Below are 23,619 nucleotides of genomic sequence, written 5' to 3'. Positions count from 1 at the left end.
TATCTGTATTATCTTGACCCAGCAGAGGTGGCTGTACATTGTGTATACAGAATGAGGTTTGTCTTTGCTTATAGGAGGTCCCAGTCTGCCTGAGGCCTTTCCAGTCCACACCTGGCATCCTGGCATATATTAATGGCACTCCCCTTCACTCACAAGTGTCCTGGTTTAGATGGCATTTACCACAGGATTCCTGAAACTCATAAGCTCCCCTTGGGAATATGGCTTCATCTGTTGTCCAGAAGTTTATATTTATACACATCTTTCAAGGAATATGAAGGGTGAGGCCCACGTGACATTTGTACAGGGTGGCGCCCACGTGACATTTGTACAGGGTGGCCTGCTAATGGTTTTGCAGATTTTATGCAGAAGCTGAAAGATCCTGGAGACTGGGGGCTCTGGAAAGGGGTCCCCACAGTGGGGTAGAAAAAGAACACCTTTCTCTGACCTTAATAGGAACCATTGCACTGGCTGAGTCTTGGCCCATCCTCCTCAGAGTATTCCCTGTTGTTGAAGAAGGGTCACTATCGTAATAAAATACCCTCAGCGTTTCAAGACCTCAAGTTGTGGTATCAGTCGGACTGTGGTTTGAGTTCCGGTCAGCCATTTCCGGGCCGGTCACTTTTTAGGAGAGTCACTTTTTTGAGACTTCGATGTCTTCATCTCTGAAAGGTGGTAACGATAGTGCCCATCACATGGGGGTGTTTTGAGAGTTCAATGAGATAAGGTGTAATGGTCCAACCTTAGTGTCTGATACGTGGAAAGTGTTTAACACATGTTCACTGTTGCTTAGTAATATTTGGATGAATCCTACTTTTGCTTGCAAAGAAAAAAAAATCGGAGTCCTCTGAGATCTTTTACAAATGTTTCCAGTGCCTGCGACCAGCCGTTCAAAATACTGAGTTTTGATGTGCTTTAGATCCTGCAGAGCTTTTCCTCGTTGACCTTCGCTTGTATGGGAAAGAAGACAATGATACACTGGTCCGCTGTCCTCTGACAGACCCAGAGGTGACCAATTACTCCCTGAGGGGGTGCGAGGGGAAGCCTCTTCCCAAGGACCTGACGTTTGTCGCTGATCCCAAGGCTGGCATCACGATCAGAAACGTGAAGCGCGAGTATCATCGGCTCTGCTTGCACTGCTCTGCAGACCAGAAGGGCAAGTCCGTGCTGTCCGCGAAATTCACCCTGAAAGTGAGGGCAGGTAGGGGCCCTTTCTCGTGCTCTGCTGGGGGGCGGAGCCTCCGGTCGGGGGCTGGGGGGGGCGACGTCTGTCTCCTTGCTGGTCCATCTTAGTCTCACTCAGGCCGCAGGCTCTTCATCATTTCCCCCAGCTCCCATCAGCTGCTTGTGACTTCTTCATTTGGTAGCCCCCAAGCCCACACCACCAGTCCATGGCCGCCTCCAGCGGGCTGTGTCCAGCAGAGACTGGCGTTCAGACCCTCTCGGGGACAGCTGTGAAACCTACCGACCTCACGAAACCTAGAGTCTCATAACTGCATGAGGTGTTCCTTCCAAGAGAACCTCCCTGGGAAGCTTCTCTTCCGCTGTTTGAGAAGATTAGCATATGCATGATTCACTCCTTGATTGACTGTTGATGGAGGAATTGACTCTCCTCAGTGATTTGATTTTAATGCATTCCCAAACTATTCCCAATCTGAGGAGCAAAGTACCAGCTGAGTATGCACCTTGTTATTATGGTGGCATTGTGTAGATTATTTTCGTAGCTGGAAGATGTCTAGATTTTGTATCTCCGAGATCATCAAATTCAACACCAGTTGGCATTCAGCTACCGAGCAGTTTTTATTAAGCTTTTGAAAAAGTATGCTCATTGGAATTAAGGAAAGCTTGATTATTTAAAATGGAGATTTTCAGAAATGAGCAAGACGTTACAATGATGGCACACGGGAAAGATACCTGTTTGGTTAAAAGAACATGATTAGTCGTATCACATCCTCATGAAACCGTCAGGGTTGTGTGAGGCACAGATTAAAGCCGCTTCCCTATGCCAGGGTTTCTCCCTGTTTCAAATAGCATTGTCTGGGAGCATTATCATCTCAGAGCAGACATTCATATCATTTTCACTCGATGTTGATGAATTTGCTGGAAGAATGCAAGATTTAATTGCTGATGTCTTCAGATCTGCAAGTAATACAGATCGGTTAGTGCCATACTTGATATTTTATTAGAAAGAGAAGCAAGTGGGTTGTGTGCATTGGAGGAAACGTGGTAAGTGAAAATGGCCTATGATGGTAGGAGGCATGATCTGAGGGCCACATTTCTGTTTCTTCCAGCCATCAGAGCTGTACCGGTGGTGTCGGTGTCCAAAGCAAGCTCTCTTCTTAGGGAAGGGGAAGAATTCTCTGTGACGTGCTTGGTAAAGGATGTGTCTAGTTCCGTGGACTCCATGTGGATCAAGGAGAACAGCCAGGTGAGTGGCTTCTTGCCTTTGTTTTTCTCAATATGTTGTTCTGTTCGTGTGGGAGAGTTTAAGGTTCTCCCTTAAGCCAGTCTATTCCTTGTCCCGGGGATGGCTCAGCTGGTGTGTCTGTGTGGGGTGGGACTGTCTGCACGTGTGTCAAGATGCATCTTTTCCCCTGTCGTAGCACCATATGTGGGTGTGTACGTTCATTATTCATGACAAATGCGTGTCATTTTGTCAATTTATTTTGAGAAAATCGAAGAGAGAACTTCAGACTCCTGTTACTACCGTGTGCTGTTTCTTTGACTTTCGTAGGGAAATTTTTAAGACAACTTCTGGTTAACTGCATAAGTACTTTGATTTTTAAAACTATTAAAACTATCCAGGCCAGATTATTTAAAATATTGGGAAAAGTTGTCAATTTTTTTTTCCTTCCATATTTAAAAAGAGTAAATGGTCTCAGATACCAACTAGGGAGCTCTTTCCTTTCCCACAAAGTGGCCTATCCATTTGAGAGATGTGTTTCTTTTTTGTATTGATCTGACATCCCCCGTCTGAGGCTGGTTACCTGAGGTCAAGTTGCTAATGGTTTTCTGTTTGTTTGAGTCACTGTTAATAAAATGGTTATGTTTAATCTGAAACATTTGGACATGTTTAAGTTCTCATTCGTTTAACAAATGCATATTGAATGTCTACTGTATGTTAGATGCTACGTTAGTCATATCTTAAGTAAATTTTAGCCAGTTATATGAAGTTTTTTTTTTTCCTTTCTCTCTCTGAATATTCATTAGTAGCAAGGTCTTTCAGATGTCTAATTTCCCAAATATTTTGCTTTAAAATTTCCATCGACTGAATATTCAATAATTTTTATTTGCATAATCTTGGCCATCTAGTTAATTAGCTGTCACAGTGGTTTCTCATCAGTACGCATATATGCATTGCATCGGAGAGAAGAAATAATATATTTTCCTCCTCCTCTTCCTCTTCTTCCTCCTCATGCTCTGTATTCAATATTGGCAATTTCATGCCTGTTTAAAGAATTCTTTGCTAGATAAGTAACCATGGTGATTAGCATAATGCAAAGTACTATGATGGTATTCACGTAGACTTGGTGATGGATGATACCTTGCTAATGAAGCCTGCCATTGACTAGGAGAATGGATTGTACTAGAGACTTGTTCTTTCAAACCAATGGCTCAGAGAAACAAGTTTTAGTTTCCATATCAGACAATTTAATAAAAACAATAGTATACGTATGCATTTTTGACTAACCTTAGAGAACACAATCCTACGTTAATTGGCTTTCTATAATCCTTGATTTCAGATGAGAGAACAGTTTAGACCATGTGCATATTTGAGCCTCTGTATAACTTGAAAATAGCCTTTTTTCGATAAGAAATTAAATTGCCCTAGGCAGTTTTGTTCTGAACCATTTTTCCCAAGAGTCCCGCATGCCATTCCCAATTAATCCACTGGCACTGGTAGATAAGCCTTCAGTGTTGGGAACTCTTTGGGGAAATCCCAATGTGCACCTCAAGGGTTAAGGAAAACCGAATCACATGCAAACAATATGTAATGTGTGACTTGCAGATGGGGCCCATGGCTCTATGCCAAGGTTCATCCATGAATCTTTTGTTGATATCCTTTGGCTTCGTTTGGAATACTTAGCACTGTTAGCGCTATCAGATTATCTTAAAAATCCATGGTATTTGATTCTGACCATTTAGAATAAGTTTAACTCACAGTGAAATTTAGGGTAAAACGACTGTTCAGAGTTTTTGCAGTTACTTGTTTTAAAATGTGAGAGTGTCTTGGAGTTTATTCACCAGTTGTGAATCTTGATGAGCTTTTCTAATACCTCTAAACCCTTATATTTTTACTTTTTATTAGGATATTCGACAGTGTCTGCATTATGGTCTTGAGGTTTAGGTGTTGACATTGTATCACTTGGGACCAAGCTGTTCCTTCCTGCACTGATGTGTTCATTGTTCTTGTTTAGCTCCCTATTGTAGACCCTTGGGCTCTTGCAAGAACTAGAAGGAAGATATACTGTAAATCTAGAATGTGGTCTGTTACCTGTCCATTGTCACTCTGCCTTTGCAGAGAAGTCTGTGACCTGATGGATTGGGAGAGGACAAAACAGTGTCACCTCCCTTTGCTATTTCATTGCTTTTCTGCAGTGAACTGGCAGATTTCTGCCAATTACTAGAAGAATCTCCTGGAAGAGAATATCTTCATCTCTGCATTGTGCTTCAAACTGGAAAGGCCTTTAAAGACCTTTGCTTTCTCATTCCCTTTTATTTATTTATTTGAGAGAGAGAGAGCAAGGGGGAGAGGCAGAGGGAGCAACAGATTCCCTGCTGAGCGGGGAGCCTGATCCAGGGGCTCCCTCCCAGGACCCCCAGTTCATGACCTGAGCCGAAGGCAAGACACTTCACCAACTGAACCACCCTGGCGCCCCTCTCATTCCCTTTTATTTTTNATATCTTCATCTCTGCATTGTGCTTCAAACTGGAAAGGCCTTTAAAGACCTTTGCTTTCTCATTCCCTTTTATTTATTTATTTGAGAGAGAGCAAGGGGGAGAGGCAGAGGGAGCAACAGATTCCCTGCTGAGCGGGGAGCCTGATCCAGGGGCTCCCTCCCAGGACCCCCAGTTCATGACCTGAGCCGAAGGCAAGACACTTCACCAACTGAACCACCCTGGCGCCCCTCTCATTCCCTTTTAGAAACAAAAGCTGAGACTGGTGGTATCCTTGACTTGCTCAAGATCTCACAGTTACTTAACAAAGCAGGTTTCTCTTCTTTTTATTTCAAAACATTCAGTTTTGGCAGTCTGCTCTCATGTATGCTCATTTTAATGTAAAAAAAAATTTTTCCAAAAATATAATAACAGAAAAAAAGAGAAACAGATATAATTCCACCATTGCATGTAGCACTGCTGTGCAATGGAAAGAAAATGTGAGCTCCTATGTAATTTAATATTTTCTAGTAGGCACATGACAGAGTAAAAGTAAAATTGATTGTAATACATTTTATTTAACCTAGTATAGCTAAAATATTATCTTATCATGTAATTAATATAAAAAGTATCTGTGGGTTATTTTACATTACTTTTTTCATATTAAGTCTTCAAAATCTGGGACATATTTTATATTTACAACACAGTTTGAACCTCAAGCATTCCAAAAGCTCAGTATTTACTTGGCTGGTCTTTATGAATGCTATATTGCCCACTTTTTTTATCGTATTTCTTTTCTCTCTGCTCCTATGCATGTGTATTACCACGTTTGCGGTTTCAAGGTACACTCAGTTTATGCTTTTTAAGTAATATAAACATTTTTCTTATTTTCACATTTATAATTTTGATATTTGGTGTACCTTTAGGTCATCTCCGAAATTTCACTACAGTAAATATTTTGGAGATTTAAAAAAAAATTGAGTTATTTCCTTGAGATAAATTTGCTAGAATTGATCAGGATATGAACAATCTGCCAAGCTGCTTTCCATAAGGATTGTTCTGGTTTAATGGTCTAATGCTAATAGTTCACCATAGCCTGGCCCGCGAATTACCCCTGATCTCATTCCATGTCAATATCAGGTCCTGTTTACTTTCTTTTTTCAGTTGTTACTTTTTTCAATAGGAATGTGTTCATATTACAGAAAATTTGGAAGATGCAGAAAGCTATGTGGTATTCCCTTTAATATTTTTAGCGTGGCTATAGTTTATATTATATTTTATTCCCATGATAGTTTCCATACAAGAAATCTCTCCGTGTCTTGTGTGCAGACAAATAATATGAGTAGAATGGTGATATCACGAGAGTAAATTTGCAGCTTTTTCTCTTCCACTCATGCTTAAATAATTTGGGGCTTGGTCTTACATGTCTCACATACTTTGGAACCCCTTTTAGTAGTTGTCAGAATTCTGCTGGGTAAGGGGCGCCTGGGTAGCGCAGTCCTTAAGCATCTGCCTTCCGCTTAGGGCGTGATCCCGGCGTTCCAGGATCGAGTCCTACATTGGGCTCCTCTGCTGGGAGCCTGCTTCTTCCTCTCCCACTCCCCTTGCTTGTGTTCCCTCTCTCGCTGGCTGTCTCTCTGTCACATAAATAAATAAATAAAATCTTTAAAAAAAAAAAGAATTCTGCTGGGTAAGAACTATAGGATGAATTTCCAAGTTAGTCTTAGATGTTGTGATTCAATTTTTATTCATGAAAATAATATAAATATTGATAAAATAGAATATTATTATTAGTGATGTGTTTTCTTTCAATCACTGGGATCTAGAATAAAAACAGTGTAACAGGAGATACTGATATGACCTAACTATGCTGACTCAGTATAAAATATCAGTACTCTGTCATATTTCTTACAGAGTGACTTTTAAAATTTGGCACTATTAAAAAAATACTTGGTGCTGTGGAGAATTTGGAATTATGTATGGCACGGTTGTTATGAAATGAATTTTCATGTTTTTTCCAATCATTAATAATGACTGTCTTTCAATATAATCCTGTAATATGAAGTGTTCCAATGACAGACTTGTCATGATGCTTTATTATTCTTACTTAAGTAGCGTATAATGAATGTTAATATGGAGAAGTTAATTGCTGCTATTTTTAATTTATCTAGGAAAGATCCTGAATATAAATTTTATGATAATCTTTGATTTTTTTTTTTCTCCTTCCGAAACCAGCAGACTAACGCGCAGACGCAGAGTAATAGTTGGCATCAGGGTGACTTCAATTTTGTACGTCAGGAAAGGCTGACGATCAGCTCAGCAAGAGTTAATGATTCTGGAGTGTTCATGTGTTATGCCAATAATACTTTCGGATCGGCAAATGTCACAACAACATTGGAAGTCGTAGGTAAATATCTCTATGGGAATGTATAAATTACTGGCAGTAGTGAAAGAAGAAATTGCTAGATAGTTTCCTTTTTATGTTAATAGGCTGTTGAAGAGATTACTAGAAATTTAATTGTCACCACACGAATGAATGAGTGAATGAAAGTTATCGTCTCCTTTTCCACCTAGAGCACGAGAGCAAATTCTACCAGTTTTAATAAAGGGGAAGTGGAAGGCTGTAACTAAAGTTGTTTAAATGGGTCATTTTCTGCCATCCACCCTGTCCTCCCTACCAAACAAATAAAATGTTAAGTGGAACTTTTTCAGAAATTCTAGTTCTTGCTGAATGACTTGAGTTTGGAAATGGATTGTAGGCTTGCTGTATGGAGGAGTGCTGATGCTGAGAGCTTAAAGTATTTCTCTGAGTCTTTCAGGGAGCGGGGGCACCTGAGCCCTTATCTTTTTACCACTCAAGGGTCTAGTTCATCTGTTGCGGGAGGGGCTGAATTGGGCTGCTTCTTCCTAGTACAGCCCTCAGTTCACCCTGTCCTCCAGCCTTATAGGCCGTAGCATAAACCTTCAGAGAGGACATCTGCTGGGACCTGACTCTTGGCTCTACACAGAATCATGGTTCCCTAGAATCCTAACCCCATCAGAGCTGGTGTGCACAACTGGTTTAGCCTTTTCTTCCCTACTCTGGAAATGTCACTAAATATTTATTTTCCAAGGTCTCCTTAATGAGAGCAGAACGTAGTGAATGTACTGGATATCTTTGATTTACTGGAAATAATAATAATTTTTAAATTACATATTTTTTGTCTTATGAGTATTGTTTGAATTCAATCTACTTTCTTGCTTTTTTAATGCAATTATAGTCTTAGTGCTTGACTTTGATTAAGTACTTGTAGGGTGGCAAATTTCTTCATCATGAGCAATAATAAAATGATGTGATATTTGTTTTCATTTCTCCTCTTTCCCCCATGTTTCTTCAATAATTTATGAAGCAGTGTTAGAGGTCTGTGATTTATCCCACAATAATCTCATATAATTTTGGCATTTCTGCCCATGTTGTAATGGAAAGCATCTCACCAGACTAAACGTGGAAAACACCCTTTACTTGCAATTACAGAGTCAGCATGCAGGAAGAGTCTTACTTTTTCCCTAAACGTGATTGTGAACCATTTATTAATTTGAATAGAAAGCTATGCTTTTAAAATATTAAACTCCATAAGTGCTAATTTGCTAAGCTGATTAGGGAGCATGTTGATATATCAGCTTCGGCTCCAGAAAGCAATTAGTAAGGATGTTTTGAGCACATTATTGTATGTAATCAGATTTTTAAAATCCATTCATCAATTTCCAAGAATATAACTGTGTAACTGGAAGGACTTGTGGCTGAGAAACCCGAATCTGGTTTTGTATTGTTTCGGGATGGGTTGGGATGGGACAGGAACAGGAGGAGACAAAGAGAAAAGTAATTTCTCTTGAGGGTGGGGTGGAGGCTTTGGGATGGTCTCCGCCTGGTTTCGAGTCGGGGCTGTGCCACCTAATTTTCGAGGGCACCCTGCTTTAACTCTGCCTGCATTTCCTCTTCTGAGAAACACAACTTCTGACTCCAAAGGCTGCGGAGAGGAGAAGATGCAGTAGATTTTATAGAAGCGCCTGGCCTAGTGTTTGTACTTGATTAAATGTTAGTGCATCACCATTCCTTAATGCAGAAGTGCCTGAAAAAGATCAGACCTTATGTTAAAACAGCCCTGATGGAGTTCTGTGATTCTAATAATTCTTACACTTCATGAATTTGGAGCTCTGTTCCACTATAGGACATAAAAGTATATTGAGCCAAAGGACTCTAGAACACTCAGAAGGAACTTAAGCATTTTATGTATGGTGATGATCAGAGAACTCATTTCAGTGCAAATATTGTTGTCTGTAATATTGGAGTATTTTGCATTGTGCGGTATCTTGGAATTTAGGACCTTAAGAACCTGAAAATGTAACATAGCACTCAGATGAAACATTTATTCCCTGAAAATTAACCTAAATTTGCTTTTAAAATGGCAGGGCGAGTTTCATTTATGATTCAGGTATTAGAACAGGGTGGTGGTTTCCATCTCTGACTTTCATCTGGATGATTTTTTTATTCCCACCTGTGACAGATCCTTTTCCATTGGTGCAGTTGGACTCCTTTTCATTCTGAATCTATAGGAAACGAAAGGGCAGTAAATACTAGAATGACAACTCATGTGGGACCTTACTATATTCAACCAAATAGTGCCGAAAATAATGAATAACAATTTTAAATTTTATAATCCTAAAATTTTGAAAAAGAAATGGAAGAATAAAATGGAAACGTTTCCATAATCCCACTAATGTGATACAACTGTTCATAAGATTTGGCACATTGCTTATATTTTTGTACACAGCAGGGTTTAATTATACATACATTTTTTTTTTAAAGATTTGTATTTGTTCATTGGACAGAGAGAGCACAGGAGCGGAAGTGGCAGGGAGAGGGAGAAGCCGGGTACTCGCTGAGCAGGGAGCCCGATGCGGGACTTGATTCCAGGCCCCTGGGGACATGACCTGAGCCGAAGGNGAAATGGAAGAATAAAATGGAAACGTTTCCATAATCCCACTAATGTGATACAACTGTTCATAAGATTTGGCACATTGCTTATATTTTTGTACACAGCAGGGTTTAATTATACATACATTTTTTTTTTAAAGATTTGTATTTGTTCATTGGACAGAGAGAGCACAGGAGCGGAAGTGGCAGGGAGAGGGAGAAGCCGGGTACTCGCTGAGCAGGGAGCCCGATGCGGGACTTGATTCCAGGCCCCTGGGGTCATGACCTGAGCCGAAGGCAGATGCTTAACCCACTGAGCCACCCAGGTGTCCCTATACATATGATTTGATTCTCTCTCTCTAACTGAAAGTCTATGGAGAATCTGGGGGTATATGCTATAGTAAGAAGAGGCCAGCCGTGGCTTCTCACAAGCTTTTATTCAGAGCTGGGCTCTGCCTTTGGGTAGCCAGCTTTTTAGCTTTCCAGGACTGGATATTTTTCATCTGTAAGTTAGGAGTTAAAAGCTTTCTCTTTCAGTATTGTTATAAAATTAAATCTTTGTCATAATTATTAATTTAAATATATGCTAAGGTACTTAGGGCAGTTCTTGGCCCCTAGTAAACATTCCATAAATGGTGGCTATAAATTTTATTACATTTTTTTCAAGCTCGCTCTTCTTACTATTATATAACCATTTCTGAGGGCTGCTTTATTAATCAGTTCTTTGATTTAAAAAATTACTATGTCCAGGGTAGGTAGCCGTTCTTTTTGTACGTTAGCTATCCACTGAGAAGAGTTCTCAAATGGGAATTACAGGGTTAAACGGGAGAATAGATAATTATAGAAAATCTATATTGCTAAATGCTTTCTGAAAGAGTTGTGGCAATTTACAGTGTGTAATTCAGCATGCTACTTTTACCACACTTGCAAAATTATTGAGTCTCTTTCAAATTCGTTTTGCTGTTTTTCCATAGGATGGATATACTTTATTTTTTAGCAGCTTTATTGAAGTTTTGCTATTTTTAATAAGTGAAAAGTGAAGCCTTATTTTAATTACCGGTTTAAATATTGTTCCATCTATATTTTCATGTTCTTTTTCCTACTGCCTTACTTTTACTGTATAGACATTTAAAAATGCTTATGTATTCAGATTCTTAGGAATTTTATGATTTTATGATTTCTTTTTCTTCTCTTGTTCCTAAAAAGCCTAGAAAACTGCTCCCCCCTCTATAGAGGTTTGATAAAGGAGTTAATTCTGTTGTTTAGTTAATAATACGGTGTGGTTATTAAAATGCTGTCCTTGATTTCATCTGTGATATGTGGTAAGATGTAAGCTTATTTTTCTTTAAATATTAAATGGTCTTCTTTCAACCTCTTTATTGACCGTAGGGCGTGCTTCTCCTTCTTGATTTATGACACCTTCCTATCACGTACACATTTATATTGGGTCTGGGCATGGGCTGACTATTTAGTCCAAACGCTTTTTAACCTAAGAAACATCAGGACTCGTCATTCTAGAAGACTTATGACATGGTGCTAGATCTTTAAGAGAGTTGCTTGAGAGACAGATGGGAGAGTAAACATTTCAGGTGTGTCCTTGTTAAATAGTCTTATTATTGACAGTTAATACCTGAAACCAGTCAGTTATCTTTTAATCCAAAGATGAAGTTGTGTTTTCTGTTGCGTAGTCATGGTTAATAGTTTCTTCCTGTTTTGTTCTCTTACGATTAGATAAAGGATTCATCAATATCTTCCCCATGATGAATACTACGATATTTGTGAATGATGGAGAGAACGTGGATCTGGTTGTTGAATATGAGGCATACCCCAGACCTGAGCACCGGCACTGGGTCTACATGAACAGATCCTTCGCTGATAAATGGGAAGATTATCCCAAGTCTGACAATGAGAGTAATATCAGGTAAGAGAAGAGCCTTGCCCTGGGGATTCGACACCCTCCCCCCTTCTCTGGGCTTACCAGGTTCTATTTCTGTGACCCATAAATGTGGGAGAGGACACCTGATAGAAAGAAGTTTGGGGCTCCTTCCTGAGTCTCCAGACCAGTTTCTCCTTTTGCTTGTGTTTAAAGCACACACAGAAGTCTGTGCATCAGCTTTCATATTTCTTATATGGGGGGACAGTTCGGAGCAGGGACTGGCATATACTAGGGACACAGTAAATAATTTTTTGGAGAAAGAGGAAAGTCAGCCCTTTGAATGCTTTTTTAAAAAACATAAGAAAAATAGTCACGTGGGTGGCTCAGTCAAGTTTAAACCTCTGACTCTTGATTTTGGCTTAGGTCATGATCTCAGGGTCCAGGGATGGAGCCCTGCGTTTGGCTCCCCCCTCAGGGGGGAGTCTGCTTCTCTCCCCTCCCCCAACAAAGCTCTCATGTGTGCTTTCTCTGTCTCAAATAAATAAATGAGTCTTAAAAAAAAAAAAAGCCCTAAAAACTGAAAGAAAACAGCCTCATTCAGTAGCTTTGGACCAGGCAGTGAAGCCAAGTTCTGTCATATCACACCTCATTTTTTTTTTTAAAGATTTATTTATTTATTAGAGAGCAAGCGAGCAGAGAGGCAGAAAGACACTCTAGCAGACTCCCCACTAAGCTCAGAGCCAACGTGGGGGCTCGATCTCACGACCCCGAGATCACGACCCTGAGATCACAACCTGAGCTGAAATCGAGACTCGGGCACGCTTAACCGCCTGCACCACCCAGGGGCCCCCACACCTCTCATTTGATCCTCAAGACATTTATAATGAAAATAGTAGCAATCGTAAAGTAGTAAAAAGTAAAATAAAAATAGTAAATAAAAACAAATAAATAAAAAAAAATAAGATCGTAAAAGTAGCTTACTCTCTGTGGGCTGCAGGTGCTCTTGCCTGTGCTGCGCTGTTCTAAGTACCTTCCAGATAGTAAGTCAGTAATTTCAGTTCTCACAAACCCCATGGACAGGCACTCTTATTTCTGTCATTCTGTAGAAGAGGAAACTGAGGCACAAATGAGTTAGGTAACTTGACCAAGATCAAATGGCTAACAACGTAGATGCCTAGATAGACTACATGTTTTTTTCCAGTCAGGAGCCATGGGCTGTTGCAGGGATGTGGGTGAGAGATGACGCTGTTCTGGGCCAAGGTGTGAGGGCGGGAGGGAGGAGGATGGATTTGGGAGGCGTCCAGGCTACCTCTTTAGAAGACTCGGTGATTGGCGGGCGGTGAGGGGGAGAGGTAGGAGCTGAAGATGCCCCTTCGGATTCTGTGTCCATCAGCCACGTTGGATGGTGATCGATGATGCCATTCAAGGAGGAGGAAGGATTGTGGGGGCGAAGACCGTGAGTTCGGCTAACGGTTTGTTGAATTGGAGGTTGACCGTGGGCTCTCGAGTGGAGAGGTTCAGGTAGAAAGTGTCCTAGGTCAGGTTCCCTAGAAGCAGAGCCTGAGACGGTGATTGCAGATCAAGGGCTTCATTAAGGGAGAGAGAGACCTGCCAGGGAGGGTAAAGGAGGAAAGAAAGGATGGGTGGGTGAGTGGCAGGCTGAACTCAGGGACGCTCTGGAGCTGGACTTTTGACCCTCCCTGTGGGCCATCACTCATTGGCTGTAGACCTGGGTAGGCAGCCAGCTTCCAAATGGGGTCAAGTGTCCCTGGGCAAGACTTGGGAGGACGTTGCAGGTGTGAGTCATTGTTAGCTGCACCCACAAGGCAGGGGGGTGGGGCACAAAAATCACGTAGGACCGAGAAGTCTGAACTAGAGGTCAAGATTGGAAGGTTGTGAGCAAACAGCTGGTAGTTCAGTGGGAGAGTAGATTGCTTAGGGGTGGGCGCAGCGTGAGAGGAGAGGCCGAATAGGTCGCTGTGTATGTCAGGACGGTTGGGTAGCTCAGCGGGTCAAGGGCTGCGCAGGGCGTCCATCCCCGTCCTGTCAGTCACTCCCCTGGCAGGCCTACGTGCTCAGTCTACACGGCCGTATCCGGTATCCCTGCAGCTCGGAGAGCAAATGCTGCAAAGGACACTAGGAAGAAGTCGTGGGGATGAAGGGAGAACCAGAAGGTGATGGTCCTTGCGAGAAGGCAGCTGAGGGCCCCAGTGTTGGCCTGGCTGCGAGGGTCCTGCACCTGCATGTGGACACCTGCCACTCTGGCCAGATGCCTGGTGTTAAAGCAGCAGGGCAGGGGAGTTCGGGACCCTGGTGAAGGACTGTGCACAGAGAGGGATGTGGGCGAGGGGGGGGAGGAGGCCGGAGTCTCCACGAAGTTGTCTTTATGCTGAGAAAGCCTCTCCCCGCTCAGCCGTTTGTCCCAAATTAAATACATGTGCATATGTTTGGATTTGTTAATGTGGGTCTTGTTAATACTGAGTTAGGTGAGCCCTGTTACTCCTTGAACGGGTATGTATTCCCAGAGAGAAACTGTGGAAAACTCGAGGAATGCTGTTCCCCGGTGATTGATTTCTTTTCTTTTCTTTTCTTTCTCTTTCTGTAGATATGTGAGTGAACTTCATCTAACCAGATTAAAAGGGAATGAAGGAGGCACTTACACGTTTCAAGTGTCCAATTCCGATGTCAGTTCTTCCGTGACATTTAATGTTTATGTGAACAGTGAGTAAAACGAATTGTTCCTTATCTTTCTATTTTTTATTATTTTAAGTTGTGGCTCGTGTTGGTAACAGCTGCAGAACTGAGCTCATTGTGTACTATGTAAATAATGTCTCATGATAATATTGACCTTCACAAAGACCCCGCGGTTTGGTGGTTGGAAGAATGTGTACGAAAACCAATTCCTTGGCCTACATTTCACTGACCGCACGACCTTGTAGAGGTCACTCAGATTCTGGGTGCTGCCTTTGAAGTAAACAGAGGAGCCATAGAAGTTAAAAATAACAGTCGTTTGAGGGAAAATGTATTATTATTGATCGTTGAAATGGGGAGCCAGAGGTTGAGTAGGACCTGGAGTGTGGTGTTAGTTGGGACAGAGATGCTGTCGACCTCTGACATGATTGCTTTGTCACAGTGCTTTCTCTTTCGGTGTTGTGATATGGCTCGTGTTCAGCTTGCTCTCCCCCTAAAACGAACGCAGTATCGATCCAGCCCGCAGGACCCTCCGGCGTAGCATGTGGGTGCTGTGGGAGAGGGAGCAGGTGCTTCGGGTGGGAGGAGAGCTTGTGGCATGGGAACCCAAACACCTGGGTCCTGCCCTGCTCTGGCCCCCACAGCATCTTAGAGAAATGTCTTTGCACAGAGGTTGAGGCCAAGGGAGCGTGCTCACCAGCTGGGGCTTCTGCCCGGTGCAAAGCGTCTTCCTGGCTCTAGTCTAGGGCCTGCCTGCCCATCCAGGGAAGGACAGCAGGTGTCTTCCACACCGCACCAGCCAGGGTCCAGGGGACAGGGGCCTCCAAAGACAAAGAATTCCAGGGGAGTGACCAACAAGATGACCATTGGAATTAGCCATCCTGGGTGTGTGTTGGGGGTCAGGGGATGAGGAGACAGCCTGGAACATTCCCTAGGGAACAATTTGGTAACTCTGCGGAGCACTTCCGGTGTGTTGGGCTGCAGGAGGGCCGTGGGAACAAAGGATGGGTGCCAGTTTCTTGTCCTCAAGGAGCTTACTTGCTGTGAAGTCATTGTACAAAGTTGCTTCATTGGTGTTGCAGGTCAGTGGTGTGGGGTGGGGGGAAGTGCGATCCAACTGTGAATGAGGACAGGAAAGTGACACCAAGGCAGGTTTTTGATGGCTAATCTGGGGTCTTTTAACTATACCCTCATTTCCAAGAACCAGGTGTTCTTAGGTGTTTAGATAAAGAGGGTCCCATCTATGGAGCTAAACAAGTTTCTTAATAACTGCAGGCCTTGTCAGGAACCTTAATGTGCTGGTGTGTATTATACCTCCCCAGGAAGGGGGTGTGGAATGGGGTATACAGCTCAAACTGGTTTGACCACAGACCTACCTTTTCTGAGGAAATCGTGTTAATTAACATCTCAGTTCCTCAGAACTGATTATATGGTATCTCATTGGCCTGAATTTCAAATATGTCTAGATTAATTCAGATGTTAATCAGAGGCGCTTAGCATATTACACATGGGCAAGATTATCTGCTTCTGAAAAATCTCACTAGTCAAGTAACTTAAGAGACGATTACAGGTAAATCAATATCCTTACAAGCATCATATGCGTACTGTCCACACTAAACTGGATTTTTGGGTTCTCTGTAGTGCAGTGCTTCTCAAACTATCTCTGGAAAAGGACCTTTTTAAAAAAAATTTCCAGTTTATTCTGGAGCCAATCACTAGGAGGGTGAAATGAGTAAGAGCAGACGTATGCAAAATCCAAGTTTAATTTTTTTTTTATAATGAGATTCAAAAGATAGAAAAATTATACTGTCAAATTGCTCCTTGTAAATGCTTATTACCAGTTGGTTGCACTTACCCCTTGAGGACCAGTAACAGCAGATCACGGCCATGGCCTACTCCACAGACCTCATTTCTCAGGGTTGCTCATAGTTGGGAATTTTATAAAATTCCATTTGCATCTCTCTTTCCCTGGCTTCAAGGTCAAGGAGGCATTAAGATCTGTTTCTCTGCCCCCTTCTCATGCTTCCATTTACTAGTGTGGTCTGCTGGTTGGCTGTGAGTCACTGACCTTAGAAAGATGTCTCTGAAGTCACCATTCTTTTTCTCTGGTGACAAAATTGCTGCCATTTTCCTTGCCAGGCCAATGTGCCATTAGTCACCTCTGCTGGTGAATTGCCTATTTGAAACTGGAGAGAAAACAGCATTAAGCTTCCCAGATGATTTTTTTTATTTTTTATTTTTTGTGGATTCCCTATTGGGGCAGAAGGCCTTTTGTGTATTCTGGGCCCTGGGTTGCAGACACCCACAGCATTTACTGAGCTCCCGCTTCACAGCACCCTGCACACAGATAAGGACGGTCTAGTGTCTCCCCACTTAGTTAAGTTTTTCAGGAAGTCTTTCGTTGATGTCAGTTTGTTACAGATACTTAACTGACAAAAGGTACTTCTTTCACTTACCCAACACATTGGACTTCCCGAGCTCCAAAGCCTTTGACAGACATGCTATTTTTGTGTGAAGCTTAAAAGCAACTACCTCTTCTGAAGTGTATTCAATTGCTTTTTACAGATAAAAGGTAGCTAATTACTTTGTTGATTTTTTTTAATTGAAAAAGATTTGCAATGTTAAATTTTGAAATTTAAAATTGGAGGAGTGGTGTCCATTTTGACATAACATTTTAGCTGAGCCAAATACAGACGTAGATGTACTGTGTGATTTATTCTGTAAATAAGCTTAGCCCCAAGGATGAAAGGAATTCGGCTGTGCAAAAATTAGAATTGAGAAAAATCAGAATAATAAATGCATAATATTCGTGCAGAAATTCAGTGACTTTTACTCAATGACATTGATGCATAATTGCTTAATAAATTCAGCGCTGAGAAATGCTTACAAAAACCCACGATTTTGAATGGTTAAATGTTTGATGGTTGAAAAATGCATTTGTTTTAAAAACCCCGCATGTAGGTTTGAGTACACTGGGTGTGTGTGTGTTTTAATTGCTTATGTGGGAGGCTTTAAAAAATAATCATATTCTGTCAGTTTATGTTAGAGAAAAATATGTAGCATATTAAACTTGAAAATGTTTTAAGTCTGTTTTTAACTTCTCTAACCAAGCCATGATTTCCATGAGTCTGTTCATTTGGCTCCGTGGCATTAAATGTGGTTTATAAAGGCCAAGACCTATATAACTTGTTTGCCGTTTTTGAGCAGAACTTCCAGTGCAAACTGATGGGAGGTTTTTTTTGGTTTGGTTTGGTTTGGTTTAGAGAGAGTGAGAGAGAGAGTGGGGTGGGAGTGGGGAGGGGCAGAGTGAGAGGGAGAGGAGGAGAATCTCAATCAGACTCCACATCCAGCTCGGAGCCTGATGCGGGGCTCGATCTCACGACCCTGAGATCATGACCTGAGCTGAAATCAAGAGTTCGATGCTTAACTGAGTGAGCCACCCCGGTGCCCTTTTTTTGGGAAGGGGAGGTCCTGGGGAGAGTTTTCATTAAAAAACAAACAACAAAAGCCAGCGATTCTTTGCATTGAATTTGCATTACTGTAATCACCCTTGCCAGGCTTATCGAAGATGTATACAGAAATCAGATGCTTAGGGGCGCCTGGGTGGCACAGCGGTAAAGCGTCTGCCTTCGGCTCAGGGCGTGATCCCGGCGTTGTGGGATCGAGCCCCACGTCAGGCTCCTGCTGTGAAGCCTGCTTCTTCCTCTCCCACTCCCCCTGTTTGTGTTCCATCTCTCGCTGGCTGTCTCTGTCTCTGTCAAATAAATAAATAAAATCTTTAAAAAAAAAAAAAAAGAAATCAGATGCTTAGTTCTAAAAAGAAGTTTGAGATCTTCGGTGAAAATGGCCATTTGTTTCCTTTGCAGATCAAAATTGGGAGGAAAGTAGAGTTCTAAAATCTATACAAACACCCAAAAGTGCTTGCTTTTTTTTTTCTTCTTAACTATATTTAGCTTACAGTGACATGATATAATAAAAGTGCTTTCTTAATAGGACCTACTCTTTCCAAAATTCCTGGAGGTATTAGAAGAAGTGACACCACTGAGATTCTATAGGTAATCTGTGATACTCGGTTAGAAACCTGTGTTCTCCTTGCTTATAGTAACTGTCACACAATAAGGCTTTTGCCAGATCCAGGACAAACGAAAGGCCAAATGTACATTTAACTCTAAATGATACACTTGTTCTTTTCCCTCTCCACCAGTACTTTTGAATACATTTCGAGCATTATAGTGGACTTAAATGTTAATCAGTAATGTACATATTTTATGAGTTTATTTTGGCATATAATTTCAAATAATCCCATGTGAATCCTGAAGTAACGTACGTAATTGTGGAAAGAAAGTATGATTACTATGATAAAGCAGTTGTTTTTCAAACGTGTGGAATGCTTTTAAGAAGATCCAGTAAACTTTTTTTTCAGCTTTATTGGGGTACGCTTGACAAAATTGTGAGATATTTGAAGTGTATACATGACTTTGATGTATGTAAACATTTTGAAAGGATTCCTCCGCCCCACTTCATTGAGTTAATTAATGTATTTGTCACCTTACATGTTTACCCTTTTGGGTTTTGGTTCTCTGGGTTTTTTGGGGGGCAGGGTGTTTGTTTTGTTTTTTGGTGGAAACACTTAAGTTCTACTTTCTTAGCAAATTTCAGTTATATAATACAGGGTATCAACTACAGTCACCACGTAATTCATTAGATCCTCTGACCTTACCCATCTTACACCTGTTTGTATTCCTTTAATGCCTCTCCCTATTTCCCCCATCCCTTAGATCCTGGCAACCACTTTTCTGCTCTTTTTTGATGAACTTGTTTTTTTTTTCCCCCCAAGACTCCATTTAAGTGATACCTTGCAGTATTTGTCTTTCTGTCGGCTTATTTCGTGTCACATAATGCCTTCGAGATTTATCCATGTTGTCACAGATGGTAGGATTTCCTTCTTTTTAAGGCTGGATAATATTCCTCTCTCTCTCTCTCTCTCTCTCTCTCTGTGTGTGTGTGTGTGTGTGTGTGTGTGTGTGTGTGTGTGTGTGACATTTTCTTTCTCGATTCATCCATGGAAGGAAATTGAAGTTATTTCCATACCTTGGCTATTGTAAGTAATACCGCAGTGAACATAGGAGTGCAGATCTCTCTTCAAGGTAATAGTTTTGTTTCCTTAGGATATATACCAAGAAGTGGGATTGCTGGATCATAGGGTAGTTCTCTTTTTAATTTCTTGGGGAACCTCCATGCCCTTTTCCACAGCGGCTGTACCAGTTTGCCTTCCCACCAACAGTGCATGAGAGTTCCTTCTCCATACCCTCGTCAACATTTGTTCTTTCTTATCTTTTTGGTAATAGACATGCTAACCATGTGGGTGATAGCTCATTTTGGTTTTGGTTTGCCAGTAACCTTAAAATGCCTCTTTAAAATGTTATCTGATAACATTTCCAGATCCGCATTATGCATCTAAAATTTGTGGTAAATGGTCTCTAGGGGCCATAAGTAGGTCTCTCTCCAGTCTTAAAGGTCTACCCTTCAATGACAACCTAGCCAGTTGAGTCAGAGGACTGCGGTACTCAGGTGGTGGTAACAGGAAAGCAGGCAGGACAAGCAAGATACGATACGGAGAAGCCGGGGGCTGGCCTTCACCGTCGGCCTTACCTGGAACACGTGTAATGTGATGTTAAGCTAGATTGGCTCTCCAGTTAACTCTCCAAGTCACAGACCCTACTTCATTTACAGCAGAGTGGTAAAAGGGGGTTGAAACAATTTGAGGAAATGCTAAATAATGCATTATTTCTAAATCTCCGTATCATGTAATTAACATCCTGTCTGGTATGAGCAATTATTTATAGATCATACAGTGTACCCATATCAGTCCAAGTCATAAATCATCCAGAATGAGGTCTCCTGATGAGAAAGTTTCTCTTTGACCACAATTGCAGAATCTGGGCTGCCTTTTATGTAGTTTTGGTCATAGTTAAATCTAGTTATGGGTGGCTAAACTCTCCTTCTAGGGAGAAGCCACTCGGAAGGGTAACACTCTGCAGGCAAAACCGCACATTTGCGGAAGGGGAGGGCAGACTGTCAAGTCAGCCACGTATACAGATGGCTTGGACGGCCTGCCAGCCAGCCCTCTAGGTTACCCACATGGCTGGAGGTCTCAGGGACCTTCACCCAGGTTTAAATGATAATGTGGAAATGTGGGGTAGCCTTCAAGGATTGCTTAGTTGGGGGACTTTGGGTCTGTGCTGTTTATGAGATGAGAGCACAGTTACTAGAACTTTGCCTCTTCGGAAGGTAAAAATGTTTTCTACCTTCTCTCTCCATTTTTTTCAGGGCTGATAGGACCTTCCAGACATTTGGGTGTCCAAACCATACTTGCATTAGAGGCTAAATGTTTTAAGGCTTACAACTAACACACTTGACTGTTGAGTTTTGCTTGAGAGGCTTTGCTTTTCAGTGTTGTTTTTTTCCTACTAGATGGATTCTATTATATGTACTCTTACATTAAATTATTGGATTTTTTTTTTTTTTGTAGAGCAAGAGTGCGAGCAGTGGGGAGGGGCAGAGGGGGAAAGAGAGAGCCCCAAGCAGGCTCCACGCCCAGCTCAGCGTGGAGCCCCACACAGGGCTCAACCCCACGACCCCAAGATGATGACCAGAGCCGAAATCAAGAGTGGGATGCTCAACTGACTGAGCCACCCAGGCACCCCAAAATTATTGGAATTCTTAAACATTAAATAAAATCAGTGCTGAATGGAACTCCTTTCTGATTTATTTACTTGCTTTTGAGAATTTGCTGTAAAGGTATCACAGTAACCAGAAATGCGGTTTGGTTTGTGCAAACATTTGTATACATGTGTTTTTAAAGTAAAACAATATGCGAAGGGTGAAAAAATTAGAAAATGTAAAAAAGGAAAAATAGGCAAGTTTTAATTGTTCCTTTTAAAGTTTATTTACATTTTACAGATTACCACTGCTAATATATCCCTTATTGTATATGTTCTTCCTGAGCATTTTTTTAAACTTTGTGTTTTTCTTTTGCAAAAATGAGCTCATACTGCTTCATAAACTTATGTTCTGGTGCTGAACAATGAGTGCAGCGTACATACCTTTCCATAACATGAAGTACTATTCTTCAGCCTCGTTTTGGTATCTCATTGCATGGATAGTGCATAATTTTGTTAACCCATGTCTGGCACAGTTTTGAAACATTGTGGAGTATGGATTGGGTCACAAATGATGTGACTAGGGTTTTAAAGAAACGCATCAGATGCTTATTTAAGGTTTATAATTATCTTGTTTAATCTCAACTGAGCGACCTTGCCTAAGTGCCTGCCAGTAAATAAGGTTATCATCTGTCATTATCTTCCATGCTCCCGTGTCTTAAACATATGTCACAGAAGAAACACTGTACTGGCTTTTGGGACAGTTCTAATTTAAGGAATAATTTTCAGGTCTTCTTACTGGGGTTGCTAATCTATGTAAAAAGAGGCGCTTGTCTTTTTACATTAATCTTTTTATAGGTACTGTGTGTTCATTTGTGATACCTGACAGTGTCTGAGCTCTGTTTTTATTCTATATTACTGAATTTGAAATGAGTTTTTGTTGTTCAATTGCTTGGGAATTATGAGTGTTGTTTTGATGTGACGCTTTAATACTTCCTTCTCCTAATGAAGATCTCTGTGGCTGCAAGAATTGCTGTAGACATTTGAGTTGAAAGAAAAAAGGGGTATCATGGCAACCTACTTTTAAACTAGAATTGGATTCTCTTACATTCTGAAAAACATTTAGGAAATGTGTCTGTATTCTTTTTCCTTCATGTCTCATGGGAAAAGTTGGTCTGGTATTGCTAATTTGGGGGATGTAGTAAAATGACTGGACCTGTTTGAGAACAGGTAGCCTGTCTAGATGGTAAGCCCTTATTGGTGTGGTCTGGCCAGTGTTTGACGTTTATGGTAGCAAAGCAGGAGAAACAGGTTTAAGTTCTATCACCACGTCAACTTCTGCTAGGAATTGAACATGAACTTGGGGCATCATTTTCTAAAAACAGTCTGAGTCTTCTCCTTCCTATTAGTGGAACTTGGACTCTATGGAAATTTCCTTTCCAGTGGAGCCATATATGTTTTGACATCAAATTAGCCCCCTTCATGGATACATGTACACAGGTTCACCTATAATTTAGTGTGAATTTAAATTAAGCCAAGAATAGGTGCATAATTTTCCCATGGGTTTCATGTCAGTAACCCTTGTCGTCCACTTTTGAATTATGTGGCAAAATGAATTCACTGCTTTTCCTGAGTAGAAAACTAGCGTTTAACCCCTGGCCACACTCCACACGTGTGTCCCCATCCGCCCTCTGCATTTCCGGGTCACATGCATGCATTCCGTGGTGCCCCTGGAAATCAAACACGGTGATTCTGGCTGAGGAAGGCTTTCTGCAGGTAGTTGGAGCCTGTTAACGTCATCTCAAGGACTGGGAGATCTTTAATGGCTCTTTGGACAGAGTCGTGCTAGAGCTGGATTCTGCCTGCAGCAGATTTTTGAAAGACACATAAACTGAAACCTTTTTTTGAATGGTTGAAAAAAAATCAGAAGATTTTGTGAGACATGAAAATAAAATTCAAATGTCAGTGTCCATAAGTAAAGTTTATCGGAACAGGAACACAGCTGCGCACATTGGTTTGCATGTCTGGCTACATTTGTGGTACACAGTGGCATAATCCAGTATCTGCAAGAGAGACCCCGAGGCCCACAAAGCCTAAATTATTTACTGCCTCACCCTTTATAATAAAAGTTAGCTTACCCCTAGTTTAGAATATCACTTCATTAGGAGGGGTTTGTTTTTTTTTTTTTTAATGGTAAACACTCCTGTTAAAGACAGCTGGATATAGGCGACTGTAGTTGAAGTTTTGTTTCATTTGCTAAACAAACTTCTATCAAAGTGCCCATTTGCCGGTTTCTGGCAATCTTTTTTTAAATTAAATTAAATTTTTTTTAGAGAGGGAGAGAGAATCTTAAGTAGGCTCCACACCCAGTTTGGAGCCCAATGCGGGGCTGAATCTCAGGACTCTAAGGTCATGACCTGAGCTGAAACCAAGAGTTGGACGCTTAACCAACTGAGCCACCCAGGCGCCCCTCTGGCAATATTTAAGAATATGTAAAAACAAAATATATTTTCAAGATATCTATTCTGGGGATTTTTTTTTTAAAGTATACTTTTTTTTTT

General features: G+C 41.3%; 1 protein-coding gene across 5 annotated transcripts in view; it reads left to right on the top strand.

The window, feature by feature from the left end:
• Positions 1-23,619, top strand: part of KIT (KIT proto-oncogene, receptor tyrosine kinase) — a 90,106-nt gene that overhangs the window by 44,223 nt on the left and 22,264 nt on the right. For 2 of the 5 annotated variants that reach the window (XM_034671789.1, XM_034671792.1), the window contains exons 3-7: positions 917-1,198; positions 2,289-2,425; positions 7,111-7,282; positions 11,561-11,750; positions 14,311-14,426. In XM_034671789.1, coding sequence (XP_034527680.1) covers positions 917-1,198; positions 2,289-2,425; positions 7,111-7,282; positions 11,561-11,750; positions 14,311-14,426 — 897 coding nt within the window. The remainder of the gene's footprint in view (positions 1-916; positions 1,199-2,288; positions 2,426-7,110; positions 7,283-11,560; positions 11,751-14,310; positions 14,427-23,619) is intronic. The other 3 variants (XM_034671793.1, XM_034671794.1, XM_034671790.1) reach the window with 2 other exon arrangements.

This window comes from Ailuropoda melanoleuca, chromosome 11, assembly GCF_002007445.2.
Source record: "Ailuropoda melanoleuca isolate Jingjing chromosome 11, ASM200744v2, whole genome shotgun sequence".
Lineage (NCBI taxonomy): Eukaryota > Metazoa > Chordata > Mammalia > Carnivora > Ursidae > Ailuropoda > Ailuropoda melanoleuca.
This window is presented reverse-complemented; position numbering and strand designations above follow the sequence as displayed.